The sequence below is a fragment of the Hevea brasiliensis genome, chromosome 14 (assembly GCF_030052815.1).
Source record: "Hevea brasiliensis isolate MT/VB/25A 57/8 chromosome 14, ASM3005281v1, whole genome shotgun sequence".
Classification (NCBI taxonomy): domain Eukaryota; kingdom Viridiplantae; phylum Streptophyta; class Magnoliopsida; order Malpighiales; family Euphorbiaceae; genus Hevea; species Hevea brasiliensis.
Window position 1 is genome coordinate 80,903,438 of NC_079506.1, and position 20,923 is coordinate 80,924,360.

The window sequence follows — 20,923 nt, forward strand, 5'->3', positions numbered from 1 at the left end:
TGGACCATAAAGATGTTGGAAGGCGGCTTTCTTATGAAATTGGCGTTCCTAGGAACGAACCAAAAGTACATTTCTTTAACTCTTACTCCCACAGTAGAAAAGCATATGATTTTATGTATCTTGTGAATTCTTTTGACAATTGCTAGCTTGAAACAAAGTAAACATAATTTTTTGAATGTTTCAAACAGGTTATAGCTTACACGAAAGCTGAAGGTGTCATGAAATATGCAATGGATGGTGAAATGTCCTTAAGCAATATTAAGGTTTACCAATTATTTTGCCTTTTTACCTTTCCTTTTGTTATATTTCATGTACTAATGTTCTATTGCTATTATGTCTTCTTCGCCATCTTTCAGTTGTTTGGAGAAGATTTCTTGGAAGACAAGCAATTGGGTGAGCCACTTCCACCTTCAGGATGGCTTTTCGAACGTCTATTAAGCTGGTGATTGTTCTTCATTCTCCTGCTCTTCACGCGTCTTCCTTTCTGCAAATGGATAAGCCAAAATGACTATTGTAAAAGGAAATACTGATACAAGTTTCCATGAAACTATTCTCAATGAACCTTGTGTAAGTTTGAAATGGAGTGTATGTAATAAGCAAGAGTTTGAAATTTGCAGAAAACAGCCCTGCATTTTCAATGAAAAAAGAAAATTCTCTATATGCCAAGGGCCTACTGATGACCCACTGAGTTATCCCTACTCAATACTAATAATCCCTCTAGCACCTGCTAGAGATTTAAATCCATGATCTCGTCTCTAATACCAATTATAGAATTGAGCATTTACTAGTGTGTCAAAAAGCTTAAATTGTTAGCAAATGAGTAACTCCAAATCGTTATAGCATGACAACCCAAGTGCCATGAGTTAAAGGAATTTAGATAGAATGCTGGCTTATTGAATTATCTCTATTCAGTGCCAACACAATCTATCATTAATTTTTTGAATGAAAATTAAGCATGGTGACATGGTTTAGATATTGAAATATATTAAGGTTCCTGTTCTTTTTCTTTTGGGAGCAAAAGTTGAATCTTTCATTCTACTGCAGGTTGTAAGCATTTAAAATTAATGAAGATAAAACTGAATAAAGTCATTGCTCATAGTTATAAGGAAAAAAAAAATGGACATCTTAGCTAGAGAAGGCACTTGTAACAATCATATTAGACACATTTAGAGAGGCATCAGTTGTGGAATTAGGAAGAAAGCATCAAAAGTTACTGGTGATAAGAAGATTCATATGAAATTGAAGTGGTGGACATGAAAACTAATGGTCGTCAAGTGGCAACTCATTGAAATGTTATGTTACAAGCCATTGAAAGTGATTCAAAGACCATGTATTTGTTCATGTGTGTGTAGGCATGCGGCATGCCAATATGCAGCAACAACAACAACTAAACCTTAATCTCAAACTAGTTGAGGTTGGTTTGGATGGCAGTCTGTAATAAAATAAAAAAATAAAATAGCCTCCCTTGGCAGGTCTGGATGGTTGGAAAGATATGGTAATGTTGTTTTCTGATATCTTGTAATAGAAAAAGAAAATTCAATATCAATGTCAATCAATCACAATCTTAAATTTTTCTGATTTTGTCTGTACTTTTTAAATGTACTCTAAACATTGGATTCTTAAGCAGATAAAGCATTTTACAAAAATTGTGTAAAAATTAAAAAAAAAAATCACTTCTCTAGGGAAATAATTTCCCAATCAAGGCGAAAGGTGCCATGGTGGAGCAGATCAACACAAAATCGATAGTATAAATGGCGATAATGAACTAAAAACCACCTTTCATTTCAGCCATTTTATCCATCTCAATGAATCTATACATACTGAAACTCATAATGTCAGTATAGTTGAGCCATCCCATCTGCATCAGTGAAGTTAAGTGCAGAAATTCTACTCTCAGTTTGCGAGGGAATCCCTGCCTCAGTTTGCGAGGGAATCCCTGCCACAGACATCGATTTCAATAATGTCGGTATGTCTGAATTTCAAAATCCCTCTGGTCTCTCAGTCCTTATCTGTATATAAATCTCTCAGCAACAGGGTTTCAAAAATTACAAACTCTCTCCAATTTATGTTCACGCAGGCAAAGTTGGGGAAGTAGAAAAATTTTAAAAACAAGTTATGTTTTAGTTTATAATTATTTTAATTCATAATTTATAATTTTTTATTTAAATTTAGTATATCTTTAATTGATATAACTCGATAAGTAATAACTTTAGATTAATATATTTAATACTTTCATATAAAAAATGTATGATATAAGTAAATTAATTATATTTTATAAATTTACATTATCTTATGTATTGGTTAGAAATTATAATTTTTTATTATTTATATATAACCTAATAGATATAAATTAATATATTTTTATAAATAAATATAATGATTTGAATTATATATATACACATGATTAGGTATATTTAAATTAATATACTTTGTAAATAAATATAATGATTTTAATAATATATTTAAAATAATTTTTTGAAATTAATTATAATTCGAAATGTTATATTTTGCAAATTAATATAAATAATATATTTTTAAATTAATATAATTGTTTAAGTGATATAGTAAGTTTATATATTTTGTAAGTGAATATAATGATTATTATAATTTTTTTAATACAAATATAATTTGAAATTTAACAATATATTAGGAAAAAAAATTCACAAATTAATAATATATGAAATCACAATTTGTATTGTATAATTTTTTTCTTCTTAAAGATAAACACATGTGATTTTGAAACAGGACACAACCTCTTAGTAAAATCATAATAATTTTATTAAGACATATTAACATATATAAAATACACACATACACAATTTTAAATGTAGGAGTTCAAAAGCTCAATTCCATCAAAAGACTTGTGCGAGTTGAGCTACATCCACATATACTAACCCACTAATTCAGAGATAGAACACATCTTTAATAAAATCATTATAACTTTTTCAAGATACGCCAACTCAGGTAAATCACATGCACACGCACAAACGACTGATGTGAGAGGCTGAAGGCTAAATAATTTTATTCACGTATGTGGGCTTGTTATTTCCTAATGGGAGACTCTCTTACATAGAAGTTTACGTGCGCTGCCAAATTAGAAGTAAACTCCGTTCTCTTCCAAGACTCTGAGTCTGTGAATTAGGAGCTAAAACCCAATCAATCAGACTACAGTCAAACAAAAGAGTGAGGAGGAAAAAAAAAATTCCCAATGTTAGCAAAAAGATTTATCTTCCTCATCTTCTCTTCAATCCTTCATCTCTTCACAATCTACTGGTTTTCGCCTTTCTCTTACTTATCATTAGCAATTCTTGCAAGAAATCTTCCATTCATTTACCACAACAGGGACTGCGCCGGCTTTTCAAACTCCAGGGAGAGATGGTGCATGTGGAAGCACAGGCTGTACAGCATGTGGCCCGCAGTTGACGAGAATGTTGCAAATATTAGTTATACTTAACTAAGAGAGCATATAAAGAACAAAAGAAAATGGGAGAAGGTTATATTTTTATTGAATAATGATCTGCTTAAATACATGAGTTTGCAACTAAAAAACAGAAATAAGAGCAACAAACTTCCTAAACTTTAGCTACTAACCTTAACAGCTAGTAAATAACAGAAAATCAAAACTAATCTCCTAAAAACTAGGTCAAAGAGCATATGTTGCATTGAATATCAGTTGCAACCCTGACAACTGATCTTAAAGACACACGCATTAAACCTGAGCTTGCATCCTCAGTTTCACATGTGCTGCCATCTCTGCTAGCCATGTCAGCCTCCTTATCAGCAACCCTGCAGCTACTGATGCACACATTCAATACTCCTCCTTGCATCAGTGGGTGGAGATTCCAAGTTTCTCTATTAGAAACTCAAACTTGCTTCTAGGAAGAGCTTTAGTGAAGATATCTGCTAGCTGTTTTTGGTCGCCTTGCAATACTTCAAGCACACTGCACCATCTTTTTGAACATCTCTGAGAAAGAACAACTTTATACTAAAATGCTTTGTTTTTCCATGAAAAACTGGATTGTTGGCAATGGCTATAGCTGCCAGATTATCCACAAAGACTTTTGTGCTTTCCTTTTGTTCCATATGCAGATCAGCCAATAATTTTCTGAGCCACAAAGCTTGATTCATCATTGCAAAGAATGAACTCGATTGTGAGCCACTATCTCTGTTTTTGAACTCCATGAAAATACTCCGAACCAAGTGTGAAGCAATACCCTGAAGTACTTTTCATATCATCATAGGAACCAGCCCAGTCACTATCCGAGAAACCAAGAAACTGAAAATCTTGGTTTTGTTGAAACAAAATTCCATGATCAACTGTTCCTTTGACATATCTAAGCACACGTTTAGCAGCTTTAAGATGCAATTCACTAGCACAATGTAAGAATCTGGACAGAACACTCACAGCATGTAGTATATCAGGTCTTGTTGCTGTGAGATACATCAAGCAACCAATAAGACTTCTGTAGTTAGTCTCCTCCACTTTCTCAGTTCCATCTTCCTTGCAAAACTTTTCCTTTTGATTCATAGGAGTGCTCATTGGCTTGCACTCCTCCATCCAAATTTCTTTAGGATCTCCTTAGCGTACTTCTTTTGGCATATGAAAATGCCCTGCTGATTTTGTTTAATCTCCATGCCAAGAAAGAATGCCATAGCTCCCAAGTCTGTCATCTCAAACACCCTTGTCATTTCTTTCTTGAATTGCTCAATAAGAGCTTCATTGCTTCCTGTGACTAAAAGATCATCTACATAAAGTGAGACAATCACAAGATTTTTGTCAGCATGCTTAACATAAAGAGTGGACTCACTCAGACTCTTCACAAAGCCTTGGTCCAGCAAGTGTTGATCAATTCTGCTGTACCAAGCCCTTGGAGCCTGTTTCAATCCATATAGAGCTTTCTTAAGGAGATAAACTTTGTTCTCTTGACCATTTACAACAAATCCCTCTGGCTGTTCAACAAAAATTTCCTCTTGTAGATATCCATTGAGAAAAGCTGATTTCACGTCGAGTTGAAATACCTTCCACCTATATTGAGCAGCCAATGCCAGCAGCAACCTGATAGTGTCCAATCTTGCTACAGGAGCAAAAGTTTCTGAGTAATCTACACCAAACACTTGAGCATAGCCTTTCACCACTAGCCTTGCCTTGTGCTTGTTAATGGAGCCATCTGCATTTAGCTTGGTTCTAAACACCCATTTGACACCAATGACTTTTCTGTGCTCAGGTCTATCAACCAGCTCCCATGTCTGATTTTTCTCAATCATTCTTAACTCCTCCTGCATTGCAACCATCCATCTTGGATCATTTTTAGCCTCTTCATATCCTGCTGGTTCAAGAATAGCAACACTGCATCTCTGATAAACATCAGAGAGCAATCTAGTGCCTCTTACAGGAGGGTCATCAACTAACTCATCCTGATTTTGTATAGGATCAGCAATCAGCTTCTTTTCTGCAGTATTCCAGCTCCATTGCTCATTCTCTATGAAGTGCACATCCCTGCTTATGAGAATTTTCCTTGTTTGAGGTTGGAAAATTCTATAAGCCTTAGATATTGAGCTATATCCCACAAAGATGCCAGGCTCAGCTTTCTTGTCAAGCTTGTCTCTTTTGTCATGGCACATGAGTAAAACACAAGCATCCAAACACTTTAAAATTTTGCAAAGAGGGCTTGTAACCATACCAAGCCTCAAAAGGAGTCTTCCCATTTACTGCTTTGGTGGGAAGCCTGTTTAGCAGAAATACTGCAGTGTTTGCAGCCTCTGCCCAATACTCCTTAGGCAATCCTTTTTCATAGAGCATGCACCGTACCATTTCCACAATTGTTCTATTCTTCCTTTCACTCACTCCATTCTGTTGTGGAGTGTATGGAGCAGTGAGTTGATGCTCAATGCCTGCTTCATCACAGAACAAGTTAAATTGTTCTGAAGTATATTCTTTGCCATTGTCAGACCTTAGAACTTTAATCTTGCAGCCACTTTGGTTCTCAATCCACTGCTTGAATTTCAAGAAAACTCCTGCAACTTCTGACTTAAACCTGAGAAAATAAATCCAACACATTCTGGTGAAGTCATCAATGAAAACTATGTAATATTTACTGCCTTTAAGTGAAGGAGTTCTCTGAGGTCCAGCCAGATCAGTGTGAATGAGTTGTAGCTTCTTAGTTGCTCTCCAAGTTGATTGTGAGAAGGGTAATCTTGCTTGCTTGCCAAACTGACAAGCCTTACAATTTGGCACATCAGATTCCAAGTGAGGCAATCCCTGAACCAACTGCTTCTTTTGCATAGACAAGACTGCTGCATGATGAAAATGACCTAGTCTTTTATGCCAGGTCTCTGTGTTGCTCATAGCAATAGGATAAGCTGCTTGCTCCTCCTTCAATGGATCTAGTGAGAAGCTTTTGCCTCTCATTTTGATTCTGAAGACTTCCTTATCATTGGCATCCTTGATTAAACATTGCTTATCTTCAAAAATGACTTTAAATCCCTTCTCAAGTAACTGTCCCACACTTAGCAAATTTTGGTCAATATCAGGTACAAACAGAACATCAGTAATTAATTTTATACCTGTGCAACTTTCAATGGCTACAGTTCCCTTTCCTTTGACAGTAATATGCTCACCATTGCCAATTCTGACTTTTGATACCTCTGATCTGTCTAGCTCTCTAAAAAGCTCTTGATCATAGGTCATGTGATTGGTACAACCACTATCCACTAGCCAACATTCACTTGAGCTGCTGCTGCAAAACAGGTTGCTACAAACAACTGCTCTTCCTCCTCCTGCTGGTCTGCAACTTGAGCCTCATTCCTCTGCTGAAAATTGCTTTTGCAGATTCTCTCATGATGCCCCAACTTGTTGCACTTATCGCACTTAACATCAGGTCTTCTCCAACACTTGAACGGTGGATGACCCTTTTTGCCACAAGGAGGAAATTCTTTGTTGTTTCCTCCACTATCATTGTGTTAGCATGTGCCAAAGTTCTTCTTTTTGTTTTTCTTTTTCTTGCCTTTTTCTCCTTGGTTGATTTGCAATTTAGCTTGCAATGCTCCCTCCACAGAACCTTCAGTCCTCATTATTCTTCTTTGTTCTTGGGCCTGCAAAGCATTTAGAAGTTCTGCCAAGCTGATTCTTGACAGATCTTTAGCATTTTCCAAGGAAGAAATGGTAGCTTCAAATCTTTCAGGAATAGTTACTAGTATTTTCTGAACTATTCTTGAATCAGAAAATTCAGAACCAAGTAATCTTACCTTGTTGACAATGCTAAGAAGCTTATCAGCATATTCTTTAATTGTCTCGCACTCTTTCATTTTCTCATCTCAAATTCTCTCGACTAGATTCAGCACTTGAATTCCCTTGATCCTCTCATCTCCTTCATATTCATTCTTGAGGAAATTCCAAATTTCAAATGCTGATTTCATGGTCATAATTCTGGTGAAAATAGCTGGTGAGATAGCAGCAAACAAAGAAGCTCTTGCCTTTGACTTTCTTGCTTTCCTTTCCTTATGATTTTTGAGCTGTGCCAGTGTTGGATTGTCTGGTAATGGAAGAACTTCGTAGTCTTCCTCAACAGCTTCCCAGAGATCATTTGCCTCTAGGTGTGCCTCCATTCTGACTGCCCAGACATGATAATTGTCACCATTAAACACTGGTGGTGCTAGAGCTGTGAATGGTGTTTCAGAATCCATTTATTTAATGGATGGAAGCAAGGTGTTTAGGCCTTTTTGGTGAGGTTCACTTGGTTCACGCACAAGTCCCTTTAAGAAGACTGCTCTGATACCAATATGTTGCAAATATTAGTTATACTTAACTAAGAGAGCATATAAAGAACAAAAGAAAATGGGAGAAGGTTATTTTTTATTGAATAATGATCTGCTTAAATACATGAGTTTGCAACTAAAAAACAGAAATAAGAGCAACAAACTTCCTAAACTTTAGCTACTAACCTTAACAGCTAGTAAATAACAGAAAATCAAAACTAATCTCCTAAAAACTAGGTCAAAGAGCATATGTTGCATTGAATATCAGTTGCAACCCTTACAATCTGATCTTAAAGACACCTGGCATTAAAACCTGAGCTTGCATCCTCAGTTTCACATGTGCTGCCATCTCTGCTAGCCATGTCAGCCTCCTTATCAGCAACCCTGCAGCTACTGATGCACACATTCAATAGAGAAGGACATGGTGGTGTTGACAGACCAAAACTTTAGTGATTTCGTTGCTAGAAATGAGTACGTAATGATGAATTTCTATATGCATAATTGCAAATGGTGTCGGAAATTGGCACCGGAATATGCTGCGGCGGCTACTATGTTGAAGGGTAAGGCCGTTCTTGCAAAAATCGATCCTAAAGAAACAAAGTTGGCCATCAAATTCAAGGTTAGTCAGTGGCCCACTTTGTATTTATTGATTGGTGGTGGAGCTCACAAGGTTCTCTATGACTCCTAAGAACGAACCAGGTGAGTTTCTTGTTACGTTCTATATGTAATCAAAGAAAAATAAGAATCAATTGCCCATAAATATTTAAAAACTATAAATGTTTTGATATTGTTTTTTTTTTCGCCAATTTTTTCATATTTATTATATGCCTCCAAATAAAATTCAAGCGAGAAAAAGCCATCTCTCTCATCTCCATGTGGCCAGGCAGAGGGACATAGGGACGCAAAAAAGATCTTATCAACTTGTTTCTAATAATAAAGCTCATGAGCTTGATCTTCACTGTCGATACTTTCATAGACAAGCCCTTCTTTTTGATGTGAAGCAGTGTTGTTTTATGAAAAAGTTGACTAGATGGTTATTTACACTGCAGGGACGCTATTGCTAATTGGGTGAATCAGATAATGGATCAGATAATGAACATCACTGTTCAAAATGTGACTACAATTGAGGAGGCAGAAAGTATACTATTACAAGCAAAATCTATGACAATTTTGGGACTGCTAGACTCTTTAGAGGTATTTTAGTGCCCATTTCATGATAGTTTTCATGTCTATATGTGGAATAATCTTCCAATTTCTTTCCCATGCAGAACTTATACGGAGATATATATCTTTATCCTGAAATTTAATTAATAAAGTATATAATTAATATTTGAAATTTAGAACTTTTAATTGTTTGACATTACAGTTTAATCTAAATGCTTAAGCTTGTAGGCAAGCTTTGAAAATATACTTTAATATATCTCTAAACATACATTGCTCATCTTTGATTGTTTAGTCATTAATCATTCTCAAGCTAAATTGACAGGGTAAAGATAGTGAGGAGCTTTCTGCTGTCTCAAAACTGCATATTGATGTCAGCTTTTATCAAACTGCCAACGTTGATGCTGCCAACTTGTTCTACCAGAAAATCAAACGCCCTACTCTGGTCTTGGTGAAAAGGGAGGGTCTAACTCCTATCTACTTTGGCTATGGTTAGTCTCATTAATATATAAAAAATATACATGATTGGTGTGAAGAGTGATTAAAGTAAAATTATTTCTTCCTTGGTACAACCCATCCTAATGTTAGAAAAAGCCTACAGAGATCACTGGAGATTTACATTAGGGTTTATCCATCGCCTACTCATGAAAAACTCAAACAACAGTAAGTGGGATTTAAACTCGAAATGGATTGCATTAAGAGCTGAATCTTTAACAATTGAGTGGGTGACAAACAGTATACCATGAAGATAATATAATTAATGAAATCTTACAATAATATTATTGTAGCTACAGTGACTCACTCTGTCTAGCAGGATTCTCAACGGTCTATATATGTCTGAGACATTCAAATTTTCTGGTATTTTGCTTTTCTTCCTACAGAAGGTCAATTCACCAGATTGGCTATGGGTGATTTTATATCTAAGCGTAAGCTTCCTTCTGTTATCCCTTACACAGTTGACAATGCTCAAAGAATTTATAACAATCGTATGAAGCAGGTAATTAAGATTTTATTTTATTTTAATAGTTTTTGTGATATTAGAAATTTAGAGTTATTGATTAGTAATATTTCTATTATTTCATTATCAGTTGTGGCTTTTTGCTCCCGAAGGATCATGGGATGTTATATCCATATTTGAAGAGGCAGAAAAGTCATTCAAAGGAAAGGTAGGTATAGATTTATGTCTATGTTGTGAACGCTTGCTAATTAGATAATTAATTGATGTTTTTTAATATAAATTGATTAACCGGAAATTATTTAGTGTAATTATGTATATGCATGCTCAATTACAATAATATGGGTTTTATTTTTTTATAATTTATGAGGATTGTTTTTTTAGTCTGTGTTAGGTTGAGCATTATTCGGTTTGAACTGAATAAATCGAACTAAACCGTCCTGATTTAATAAATCAATTTAATTTGATTTTAGATTTTAAGAATTTTAGTTAGAGAGAAAAAATCAGTTGAATCAAATTAAACCAAACCAAATTGCTTTATTGATTTTTAAATTATTTTATTTTTATAGGAAATTTATGTATTATATATATTTTTATATATATAAATTATTTAATTTCATTGATTAATAGTTATTAGCTTCAAATCAAAGTCAAAATAAGATCAAATAATTTAAAATCAAGTCTAAATAAAAAAAAAACAAATCAAAGCCTAAAAACTTATTAATTCGAATCGAACTAAATGAATGAAGACGGTTTAATTCAGTTTGATTTTTTATGTATTTTAATTTGATTCAATTTTTAAAATATAATAATTCGATTAATTCAATTTTAACGATTCGATTCGATTTCAACTTAATGCTCAATCCTTAATGCTTTATTTTTAGTGCATTGAGTGGCGAGTGCATATTATAATTTGCCTTGATTGGCTGCTTTTTGAAAAAAAAAAAAAAAGAAATACATCCAATTATTATTGTTAACAATAATTAGCCTTGTGGCTACACCAAAAGTATAATGCATGGCCAAACATCTTATGTATTGGGCTTAGAGTGTGTAGAAGTATATGCATACCTTCTTTTGTGCTAAAATTAAATTGATAAAAAGAAATTTATAGTAAATTATTCAATCTAAAAGTTTAAATTTATAAAATAGTTTTTATTTTATTATGTTTTAATAATTTTAATGGTCATATATTTGAATTAGGTTGTGCACAGATTTTGAAGGTTTTGAACTGAATTAAAAAATCGTAGCGAGTCGAATTTATTTTAATACTTTATTTTGGTTTTGGTTTTTCATTAAAAACCAAACCGAACTATACCAAAACCATACTGAACCAAGAACTGAATTTATATCTATGTTTTTCTATGATTTTTTAGACGTACTATATACTCTCAATGTATTTATATTTATTTATATATATATGATTGTGGACTAAATATAAACTAATATTATATTTTATTTATCTATATTTTTTTAATAATTTTAGTTACAAATACATTAAATTACCTTATAATTCTTAATTATAAATATACTATTATACTATGTATTACTTCATTCATAATTATATATATGTTGTATGGTTAAAAATTAAATAATTAATAAATAATAAAAAATTATTATATGATATATTTTTACTGCTATATTATATAATATGTTTAATTCTAAATTATATATGTACCTTAAATTTAAATATTATATAATTTAAAAATAATTAAAACACTTTAAAATTTAAATATTAATTTAATTATGAACGGAAATAATTACATAAAATTATTTCAAGAATCAAACTGAATCGGGTCGAAATTGGAGAATTGAAAATCATAATAAACCAAAAACAAAATAATAAAGAACAAAATTGAAATCATGCTGAAATTTTGATTCGTTCTCGATTCTGAGACATTACCCGAACGGAAACTATAAATGGACACCCTAATTTGAATAACTTTCGAGTGGGCTGCTATAATAGGGTGCATATATATATACATTTCCTGTTTTAGAATACTGACAAGTTCTTGGATATATAGTGTAATTTAGCATTTAAATATGAATAAAAATCTTGCATTTTTGATCTAGCAACTCTTTAACAAATTTAATACTTCGTTTTTGTGGGTATTTTATGTATAGCTTCTCTTCGTTCATGTGGAAACTAGCCATAAAGATTCTTATATAAGAAATCTTTGTCATCAACTTGGCATCATTGAAGGTTCTCCAACAGTAAGTCCTCCATATCCAAAGTCTATTTTTTAGCTATATCAAAATCCTATTTATGCATCAGATTGAGTTTTGATGAGCTAAAGACTGAATCATCATGCAGGTCGTAGCTTTTCACAAAGCAGATAAGGATATAAAAAACTATAAATATGATGGTGAATTGACCTTAAGTGGTATCAAGGTACTCTTGTCAGTTATTTTTCCTCTTATATATATTAAATTAGTAGGATCCGTGAAACTAATCATACGATGTATATGCCATGGCGTAGTCATTTGCAGAGGATTTTCTTGAAGAAAAGTTTCTGAGCAAATTAGAACCAGCTATGAATTCATCAGCTGCCTGACTTCTATCACACTCTCGTGCCTCTAATCCAAGTTCCATTCCTGATGCATATTATATTTGTCAATAGTCATAAAGACCAAAAATAATTAGCAGTAGCCATGGATGAACTTGATATGTAAGTTGATTAAACTCTGATTATATAATTGTTTTCTAAAATATGATTATAACTAATGGTGTATATATATTGTTTTCTACGTAGCATTGGTATTAGAGTTTGGAAAACTAACTAATAGTCCAATTGCTATTTCTAGTAGCAAAGCATCAAAGTTAAAATCATGGCTTGGAAAATTGAAAAAATTACCTGGAAACTGTGGGTTATGTGATAGAAAAAACTAGAGGGTCCCTGATGATAGTATTAGTATAGCTACAATAATTGCAACCATGGCTTGCCAAGTAGGAATCGACCCACCAGATGGTGTCTGGCAACAAAATACAACCCATGCCACTGGTTTCAGTTGCAGCAGAGACAATGAATGCCTATCAGGAAATTCAATTTTGTCCTACAGTTTCTCGACTTTCAACAGCTTCGCATTTCTTTCATCTATGCGTCTCATCCTTTTGCTTACGAGTGGATTCAAGATGACTGCATATTCAACTTAAAAGCCGACCGTTCCAAAGACACCATATATAAACCACAAGACCAATGGTTTAAAAAGAGTTTATTCAAATGCTTTACCTAAATTTGTAGCAGTTTCTTTCCAATGTTCTTATGAAATAATGTTATGGTTATAATTAAACTCCACAAATCTAATGTTCTGTCAAAGCTGAGTTGAACCTCAAATGTGGCATCCATTTGGAGTTGAACAAGTTATATTAGGTTTGGGAATGTGAATGGAATGTGACCTTGATGTAAGTATGCCTTGTAGTATTTCAGGTTATGATGAGAATGTAATTGTAGGAGTTAAAGTAAGGTTTGGATGGTATTTAGTGGCCGTTTGACATTGAGATTGAAGAGTCAACTATTTTTTCAAAAAAGAAAAAGTTCATTTTAAATGTTATTGAAAAATAATTTATAAAAAATAAATTTGTTATTTTAGTATTTTTATAATTAAAACTTATTAAATTTAATTTTAAATTATTTTTTTAATATTCTTTAACTACTATATTTAAAAAATATATTTTTTTTCAAATAATAGTTCCAATAATAATATCAAACAGGCCCCTGTTATTACAATTCTTAATGCTATTTTTGGGATGATAGTGAAATAGGTTTCATTAGAAGAAGTTAAAGCAGCTTACGAGAGTGACAAGATGAAAATATGTTTGATGAGTAACTCCCATACGCATCCAAGTGTATGACTTTTTTTGTTGTTGAAAGATAAAACGCAAACACACAACGCTCAGAGATAGGATTCGGCATTTTGATAAAATCATGATAATTTTGCCAAGACCTTTCATCTCATATAAGCGTTACGCACGCATACTATATATTTGATGTGGGATTTTGAAGGACCAGTCCCTGGCCACGCTCAACACAGGGCTTTCTACCATACCAGTGCAACGCGGGAAGGAAAATACTGTAACAGGGTCTGACTTGCACAAATTACCAAACCAGGGTGAAGGGTCAACGTTGGAACACCGGGACGCGAGGGAAGTCAGCGTCCAGTGTCGGAATGCTAGCCTTGATAGCGTCCACACTTTGGACGCTATCCTTAATAGCGTTTAGAACTCATTTGCAAAGATTCTCTGCATTAAGTCAGGTCCGGCAAAGAGCAAGGAACCGGGATGCCATTCAAAGTGGTGTTCGGAAGCAGGACGTGAATTAAAGAAGCGTCTAGTGTTCTAACCTGACACGTCCTAGATATTAAATCAAACCGGATGAAATCGAATCAAATAATTATCCGGTTTGATTTATTAAATTTTTTTTTCCAAAAAATATAGCTGAATACATCAGGTGAACCTGACTGTTCATCTAGGAATTTATTGTGATTCTTATCTGATTTGAGAATTTGGATGTGTAATTTAAATTGAATCAAATGAAATCGAACCAGATATCATTTCATTTTTTTTTCAACACATATAATTGAATACATGAGGTGATTCAAACTGTTTATCCGAGTAATTGTAGCATTTCCTACCGGTCTAGAGAATTTCGAGTTATATTTGTAAATCGAACCAGATTAAATTGGAGTGAACGGAACTCAATTTTATGCATAATAATGGCAATAATTATACTTTTGCAATATAGTAAATATTTTAGCCCATTTCGACTTTTGAGCTATATTTCTCGTAAACCGTGAACTCTACGAGAAAACCGAGAGTACCATAGCGCTCCACCCATCGAAAAACGATGTCGAAAAATTTTGAAATTTATATTGCCGTGAAGCTCTTGACGAGTGGAACGCTCTGGTACTCTCGGTTTTCTCTGGGGTTCACGGTTTGCGAGAAATCTAACCCAAAAGTCGAAATGGGCTAAAATATTTACTATATTGCAAAAGTATAATTATTGCCATTATTATGCATAAAATTGAGTTCCGTTCACTCCAATTTAATCTGGTTCGATTTACAAATATAACTCGAAATTCTCTAGACCGGTAGGAAATGCTACAATTACTCGGATAAACAGTCTGAATCACCTCATGTATTCAATTATATGTGTTGAAAAAAAAAAATGAAATGATATCTGGTTCGATTTCATTTGATTCAATTTAAAATTACAAATCCAAATTCTCAAATCAGATAAGAATCACAATAAATTCCTAGATGAATGGTCAAGTTCACCTAATGTATTCAGCTATATTTCTTGGAAAAAAAATTTAATAAATCGAACCGGATAATTATCTGGTTTGATTTCATCCGGTTTGATTTAAGATCTAGGACGTGTCAGGTTAGAACACTGGACGCTTCTTTAATTCACGTCCTGCCTTCAAACGCCACTTTAAATGGCGTCCCGGTTCCTCGCAATCTTTGCAAATGAGTTCTAAAGGCTGTTAAGGATAGCGTCTAGAGTATGGACGCCATCAAGGCTAGCGTTCCAACAATGGACGCTGATTTCCCTTGAGTCTCGGTGTTCCAACGTTGACCCTTCACCCTGATTTGGTAATTTGTGCAAGTCAGACCCTGTTACAGTATTTTTCCTTCACGCGTTGCACTGCTACGGTAGAAAGCCCCTCAACACACTTATGGACTCAACTAGGGTCACACAAGGACACACTTGGCTCATCCCTCGAGGTCTCCTTTTTTCTATTGAAATATAGAATACATACACACAATGCTCAAGAACAGAACTCGACATCTTAATAAAATCAAGACAATTTTACTAAAACCTCTCATCCCAGAATTCATTATTGAAATAAAATTTTACCAAACAATTGATTCTTATAATTTATAATCATGTGTTAAAAAAATTTCACAATATATCAGATGTGTATTAGAAGGGTGTATAAATGACACCCGAATGCGTACAAACAATTTCAATGTTTGATTCCTAGGATTAGAGTGAGTTCGGAATGCAACAATCCAGTAGTATGTGTTGTGACTTTCAATTTCTAGTGAGAGCAGAGATAGACCATACGCAAGTCATACACTAGTGTTTTTTTTTTTAATTCAGGGATGAATTTTTTTAAAAGAAAAATGATATAACACCTCAGATTTTTATTTTTAATATATTTAAATTTTTATAATTTAATAAAAATTTAATGAATTTATTTATAATATTTTTTTAGATATTTCATAAGTATTCCTAATATAATAGATCAAGACTAATTTTGTTCGCGTTGAACCTACTTAAAAGATAAAAATATCGTACCACTCATACCAAATACTCATTGATATTTATTTATAGTATTTAATAAATTATTATTATTATTATTATTATTATTATTATTATTATTATACATGATTTAAATCTAATCGATGATTATTATTTAAGCCTAGGACTTGATAACATTAATCTGTTTTTTCTTAAATAAAAATGTAATTTTATAAGATTTTTCATAAAAATGTAAATTTAATTATGTATTTTAATATATATTATAGTATAAAAAATTATTTTTATTATTTTATATTTATAATTGTATCAAACCAAGCATATAAATAATTGATTTTCCATAGGAACAAAATAACAACTAAATAAATTGATATAAATCGAATGTTTTTTTTACCCTATTTAAAAATAAAATAAAAAATTATATAAATATAAAATAAAAATAAAATAAATATAAATAAATAAAATATAAAAATAAAGTATAATTTTTTTTTTAATTTAATAAAGGCAACGTGAACATAAATAATTTGAAAATTAATAAGGAGAGTTTTATGTAAGGAAAGGTTATGTCTATTTTAGTAATTGAACACCGCTTCGGCAAAATTACTGTTGTCTCCAGGAGTAGCACACGTCTGCTTCAAGTAAATCTCTAGCAGAGCAGAGACATAAATCAACTTCAAAGTCATCATTGATCAACTGTTTCTCGCAGATCTTTAGAGTTTGGACCCAACACAACACCTCTTCTTTAGGTGAGTCTCCCTTTCTTTGGCACACAGATACTCTAATTTTTCTATATTTTCTCCTATTCTTTTGCCTGTCTTTCTCTTTGTTTTAGATTGCCATTGCTGCATTCATTATCTTGCTTGGATTTTTTTTTTTTTTAAATTGTGGGCCACTGACGTTTGTTGAAAAGAGAAAGCTTCCTTGATCTCATGATCTTCGATTTCTCCAAACAATAAGATAAATCTGAATGCTAATTTTCTGTTTATCGGTGAAAAATCTTGATGGGTATGGCCAGATTCGATGGTTCAGTGTTGTTCTAATTGGTGGGTTTGCTTAGTGTGGTTTACTGGTTTCAGTTGGGATTTATTAAATTCAATGTTGCATGTGTGGATTCTGATTAGTAAGAACAGATGATGGCTTAGATCAGTGAGATTTATGATGTATGCTTGATCAAGAATCTGGGAACTTAAATTGTTGTTTAATAGTTTTTATTCTATATATATATATATATATATATATATATATATATATATATATATATATATAATGGAATGGTTAACTTTGAGCGTGTGTTATTGTTGGATGTTTCCAGCTGACGGATACTTCATCGTAGCTCTTTGAAATGTCAATTTTCTTCAGTGTAGATTTAATTTGTTTTGGGTACTTGATTTAACTGAAGATGCAAACCCAATTAGATTGGAATTAAATCTTAGTTGAACTTAGCTGAGTTGAGTAAGGACAAGCAAAGCTGCAAATTAATTCCGGTTCTAGTATGTCAACATGATGAAGTCATTTTTTTCATAAATTTCAAATTTTCAATCTTCATGCTGGTTCATTGCTTTTGAGCTTTTTAACATTGTAACTTGTAATTGTGATATTTGGTTAAAAGTACCACTTTTAATATGCTCTATTTGTGGCCTTTTAAGAACATGAATAGTTGAATACGCAAAGACAGAATCATTTAGCTTGTCTGCATCATCATTAGGGGTTGTTGTTACCATACCCTTGTACCCTTGCTAGGATGAGGGGTTATCCTCTTGCAACATCCCCAATTTTGCCATTATTCGGTTCTTCATTTTTAGGCTGCAATTTTCGTATTAAGGCGCTGAACCTTGTTAGCTATAGAAGAACAAATTGAGCACAGTTCTTTTCTTCACTTTATTGGAGCAAAAAAAATCATGTGGCAAGGGTTGGGTTTTGTTGGGTGTTGAGTTTCCTTAATTTTATCTGAGGTGGAATTTTAGATGCTATGTGTTGAAAGAGTTGATCCAGGGGATGCCATTTTTCTGGGTAACTTACATTTGTGCCTGGGCTGTCCTGAAATTGAAGTTTTCCCTGAAAGTGTGCAGTTTTTATTGCTGATATTGTTCATTTGATTGGGTCCTTGCTCAAGCCACTTTATTGTGTTACTGGAAGAGCTATTTTGTTTTCATACTATCCAATACTAACCGATACTTTATATTTCATGTTCCATTAGAAATTACTGGAAGAATGGATGCCACCAGAGGTCAGAATGGAATTCAACTCCTGCTAGCTGCAGAACAGGAAGCTCAGCACATTGTCAATGCTGCCAGAAATGGTGAGTATTTTCCATTTTTACTGATAATCAAAACATTTATCATTCTGTTTAAATCATTTGTCGTCCCTTTGCTTCCAAAACTCCCAATTTTTGTTGTTTCTTCTGAGATAATGAAGGCATTTATTAGTTTATTAAACTATGTTATGTTTATTTATTCTCAATAAACCTGACTTGTTACAAAGTTGCTGACTTTAAGGTTACCTAATTCTTAGCCTTGAATTCTTCGAAAGAATTTACTGTACAACAGTATGTTGTTGTGCATGTTCATATCTGGCCACAGGGAATTATAAAGCTGAAAGAATACGCTGGGTATTTGGTAGCCGGGAATGATCAGCTTTCTATTACTTAGTTGTTGCCATCTACATTTTATGAATCATAAAACCTGCTGTACACTGAGCAAAAATATCAACTCTATATATATACAGCATGCAAAACATGGCTTGAAGGAAAAATTTTAGTTTTGAAACAACTAGCAAGCACTAAACAACTATCTGTTTTAAGTTTTAAAAGATATATGCTCCCCTAATTTTTTGGTCATAAAAAAAAATGATGGTAGTAGTAGTCACATTGATGTAGATCTTGATGTTAACTTGCTTCTGTATCTTTTTCCATTCAGCAAAAATTGCTAGATTGAAACAAGCCAAGGAAGGGGCTGAAAAGGATATTACTGAATTTCGTGCTCATGTGGAAGCGGAATTTCAGAGGAAAGTTGCGGAGGTGAGAATGCTGAAAGAAAGCCTCGATATTATATTGTTTTTGTGGCTTTTCAAAAGACAAAAGGAGGGGGTGAGGGTGGAGGGGGGTTTCTGCTAACTTCAGTTTCATGGTGATTTGCAACATAATTTCATGAAAATGGGAAAACTTAAAGTTATGTTGTGGTCTGATGAGTTATGGTCATACTGATGATTATTTTCCATCTGAAGGCCTTAGTTTTTTCTTTTTTCCTTCTCGATTGTCATTCCAGTTAATTCTGAAAGTTTTACCAAATTTAGTTGCCATAACTACTCTCTCCATCAACTCTCCGAACACACACACAGACACACATAGAGAGGCCCTTAGAACCCCTAACCATTATCAGATATGGATTGCTAATCCCTTTAGTGATTTAACAGCTATTCTCATTCAAATGCGTCCAGTGAGTTTTCTGCAATCTAATATTTTAGAGCTGCATTTTGAGATAGAGAGAGAGAGAGAGAGAGAGAGAGAGAGAGAGAGAGAGAGAGGAGGCTTTCATTATTAGATTGACAGCATATGGCAAATTTGGACCATATGATTGCTAATTGATCCGCATTGCGATATTATTACTCAAAGGCTCACATGAACCTACCCATTAAACAGAGTAGCGGGGATTCTGGTGCTAATGTGAAGCGGCTTGAGCAAGAAACGGAGGCAAAGATTCATCACCTCAAGATAGAGGCAGCAAGAATATCCCATGATGTGGTACATATGCTTCTGAAGCATGTGACAACAGTGAAGAACTAGGACGACCTTGCCAGCCTGAAAGGGTAAACGCATTTAACTGCTGTCTTTCTGCATGTAACGTTTTGATTTGAATATTGGCGTTCTGGCTTGGTCAGAGTGCATGTATTTCAGCTTTCTCTAATAGTATTTATAATTTGTATTGTTTGATTATGTTCCTCTATGAAATAAATTTTCCCTAACATTTACTATCCATCTTCGAAACTCAGGCTCCTTTGAAGTTAATGTGATTTGTTATCTTGCGTAGCATCATCTTATTTCTCTAAAATTACCCTTGTTTTTATAGGTTTCTAAAATCTGTTTAATGCTATTGTTTTCTACAACAGTTGAGGGATGGTGAAAAGTTGCATAATTGTATAATTTATACCGAAAATTATACTTCATTAGTGGACAATTGCCATAGTTGGTGTAGAGACTAGGGGTGAGTATTCGGTTCGAACCAAACCGAATCGAATTAAATCATGAAAACCGAATCATATATTTTAGAAACCGAACTAAATCGAAATGGATGAAAAGTCAAATCGAATCGAACCGCTCTATTTCGGTTCGGATCGGTTCAAATCAATCAGTTTTGATTTTTGATTGATTTTTTAATTTAGACTTGATTTTCAAATTATTTGATATAATTTGGGCTTTGGTTTGACCATAATAACCATTAATTAATGAAATTAAACAATTTATATACATATAATTAAATATAATTCATAAATTCTCCATAAAAATAAATCAATTCAAAAATTGATTCGGTTTGATTTGGTTCAATTTGAATATATAAACTTATTATTTAGTTCGGTTCGGTTTAACAGATTTTTTTTCTTTAAAACCAAACCGAACTAAAATAACCGAAATTTTTATAATATAAACCTAATTGAACTGATTGAATTTTAAAACCGAATCGATTGAATCAAATTGATTTAGTTCGGTTTGTTTTTTCGGTTTAAATCAAAATTTGCTCACCCCTAGTAGAAACTATGGCAGGTGAGTGGGGACTAACCTGGATTTGCAAGAGTGGCA

At 33.2% G+C, this 20,923-nt stretch overlaps 2 protein-coding genes across 3 annotated transcripts; both read left to right on the plus strand.

Moving 5' to 3' along the window:
* Positions 1 to 3,069: 3,069 nt before the first annotated feature.
* Positions 3,070 to 12,654, plus strand: LOC110647219 (protein disulfide isomerase-like 1-3). The gene is given in 9 exon segments (XM_058133431.1): positions 3,070 to 3,430; positions 8,174 to 8,454; positions 8,805 to 8,949; positions 9,242 to 9,407; positions 9,798 to 9,913; positions 10,005 to 10,082; positions 11,993 to 12,082; positions 12,183 to 12,260; positions 12,349 to 12,654. Coding segments are annotated over 9 exon segments (1,251 nt in total). The 5' UTR covers positions 3,070 to 3,208; the 3' UTR covers positions 12,424 to 12,654.
* Positions 12,655 to 16,718: 4,064 nt separating this feature from the next.
* LOC110647217 (V-type proton ATPase subunit G 1) lies at positions 16,719 to 20,104 on the plus strand. Of its 2 annotated transcripts, none has more exons than XM_021800945.2 (4): positions 16,719 to 16,877; positions 18,329 to 18,430; positions 19,047 to 19,147; positions 19,769 to 20,104. In XM_021800945.2, exons 2-4 carry the CDS (start codon positions 18,343 to 18,345, stop codon positions 19,910 to 19,912), a joined length of 333 nt encoding a protein of 110 aa, XP_021656637.2. In that variant the 5' UTR covers positions 16,719 to 16,877; positions 18,329 to 18,342; the 3' UTR covers positions 19,913 to 20,104. The 2 variants fall into 2 exon arrangements, with proteins under 2 accessions (XP_021656637.2, XP_021656636.2); XM_021800944.2 differs by lacking the exon at positions 16,719 to 16,877 and adding an exon at positions 16,908 to 17,174.
* The last annotated feature ends 819 nt before the right edge of the window (positions 20,105 to 20,923 follow it).

Excerpts from the sequence above, each read along its gene's own strand:
- LOC110647217 (XM_021800944.2), top strand. The coding sequence starts at position 17,099 with ATGCTAATTTTCTGTTTATCGGTGAAAAATCTTGATGGGTATGGCCAG. Across the intron at positions 18,431-19,046 it reads TGTCAATGCTGCCAGAAATG|CAAAAATTGCTAGATTGAAA; the intron begins GTGAGTATTTTC and ends TTTTCCATTCAG. Across the intron at positions 19,148-19,768 it reads TTCAGAGGAAAGTTGCGGAG|AGTAGCGGGGATTCTGGTGC; the intron begins GTGAGAATGCTG and ends CCCATTAAACAG.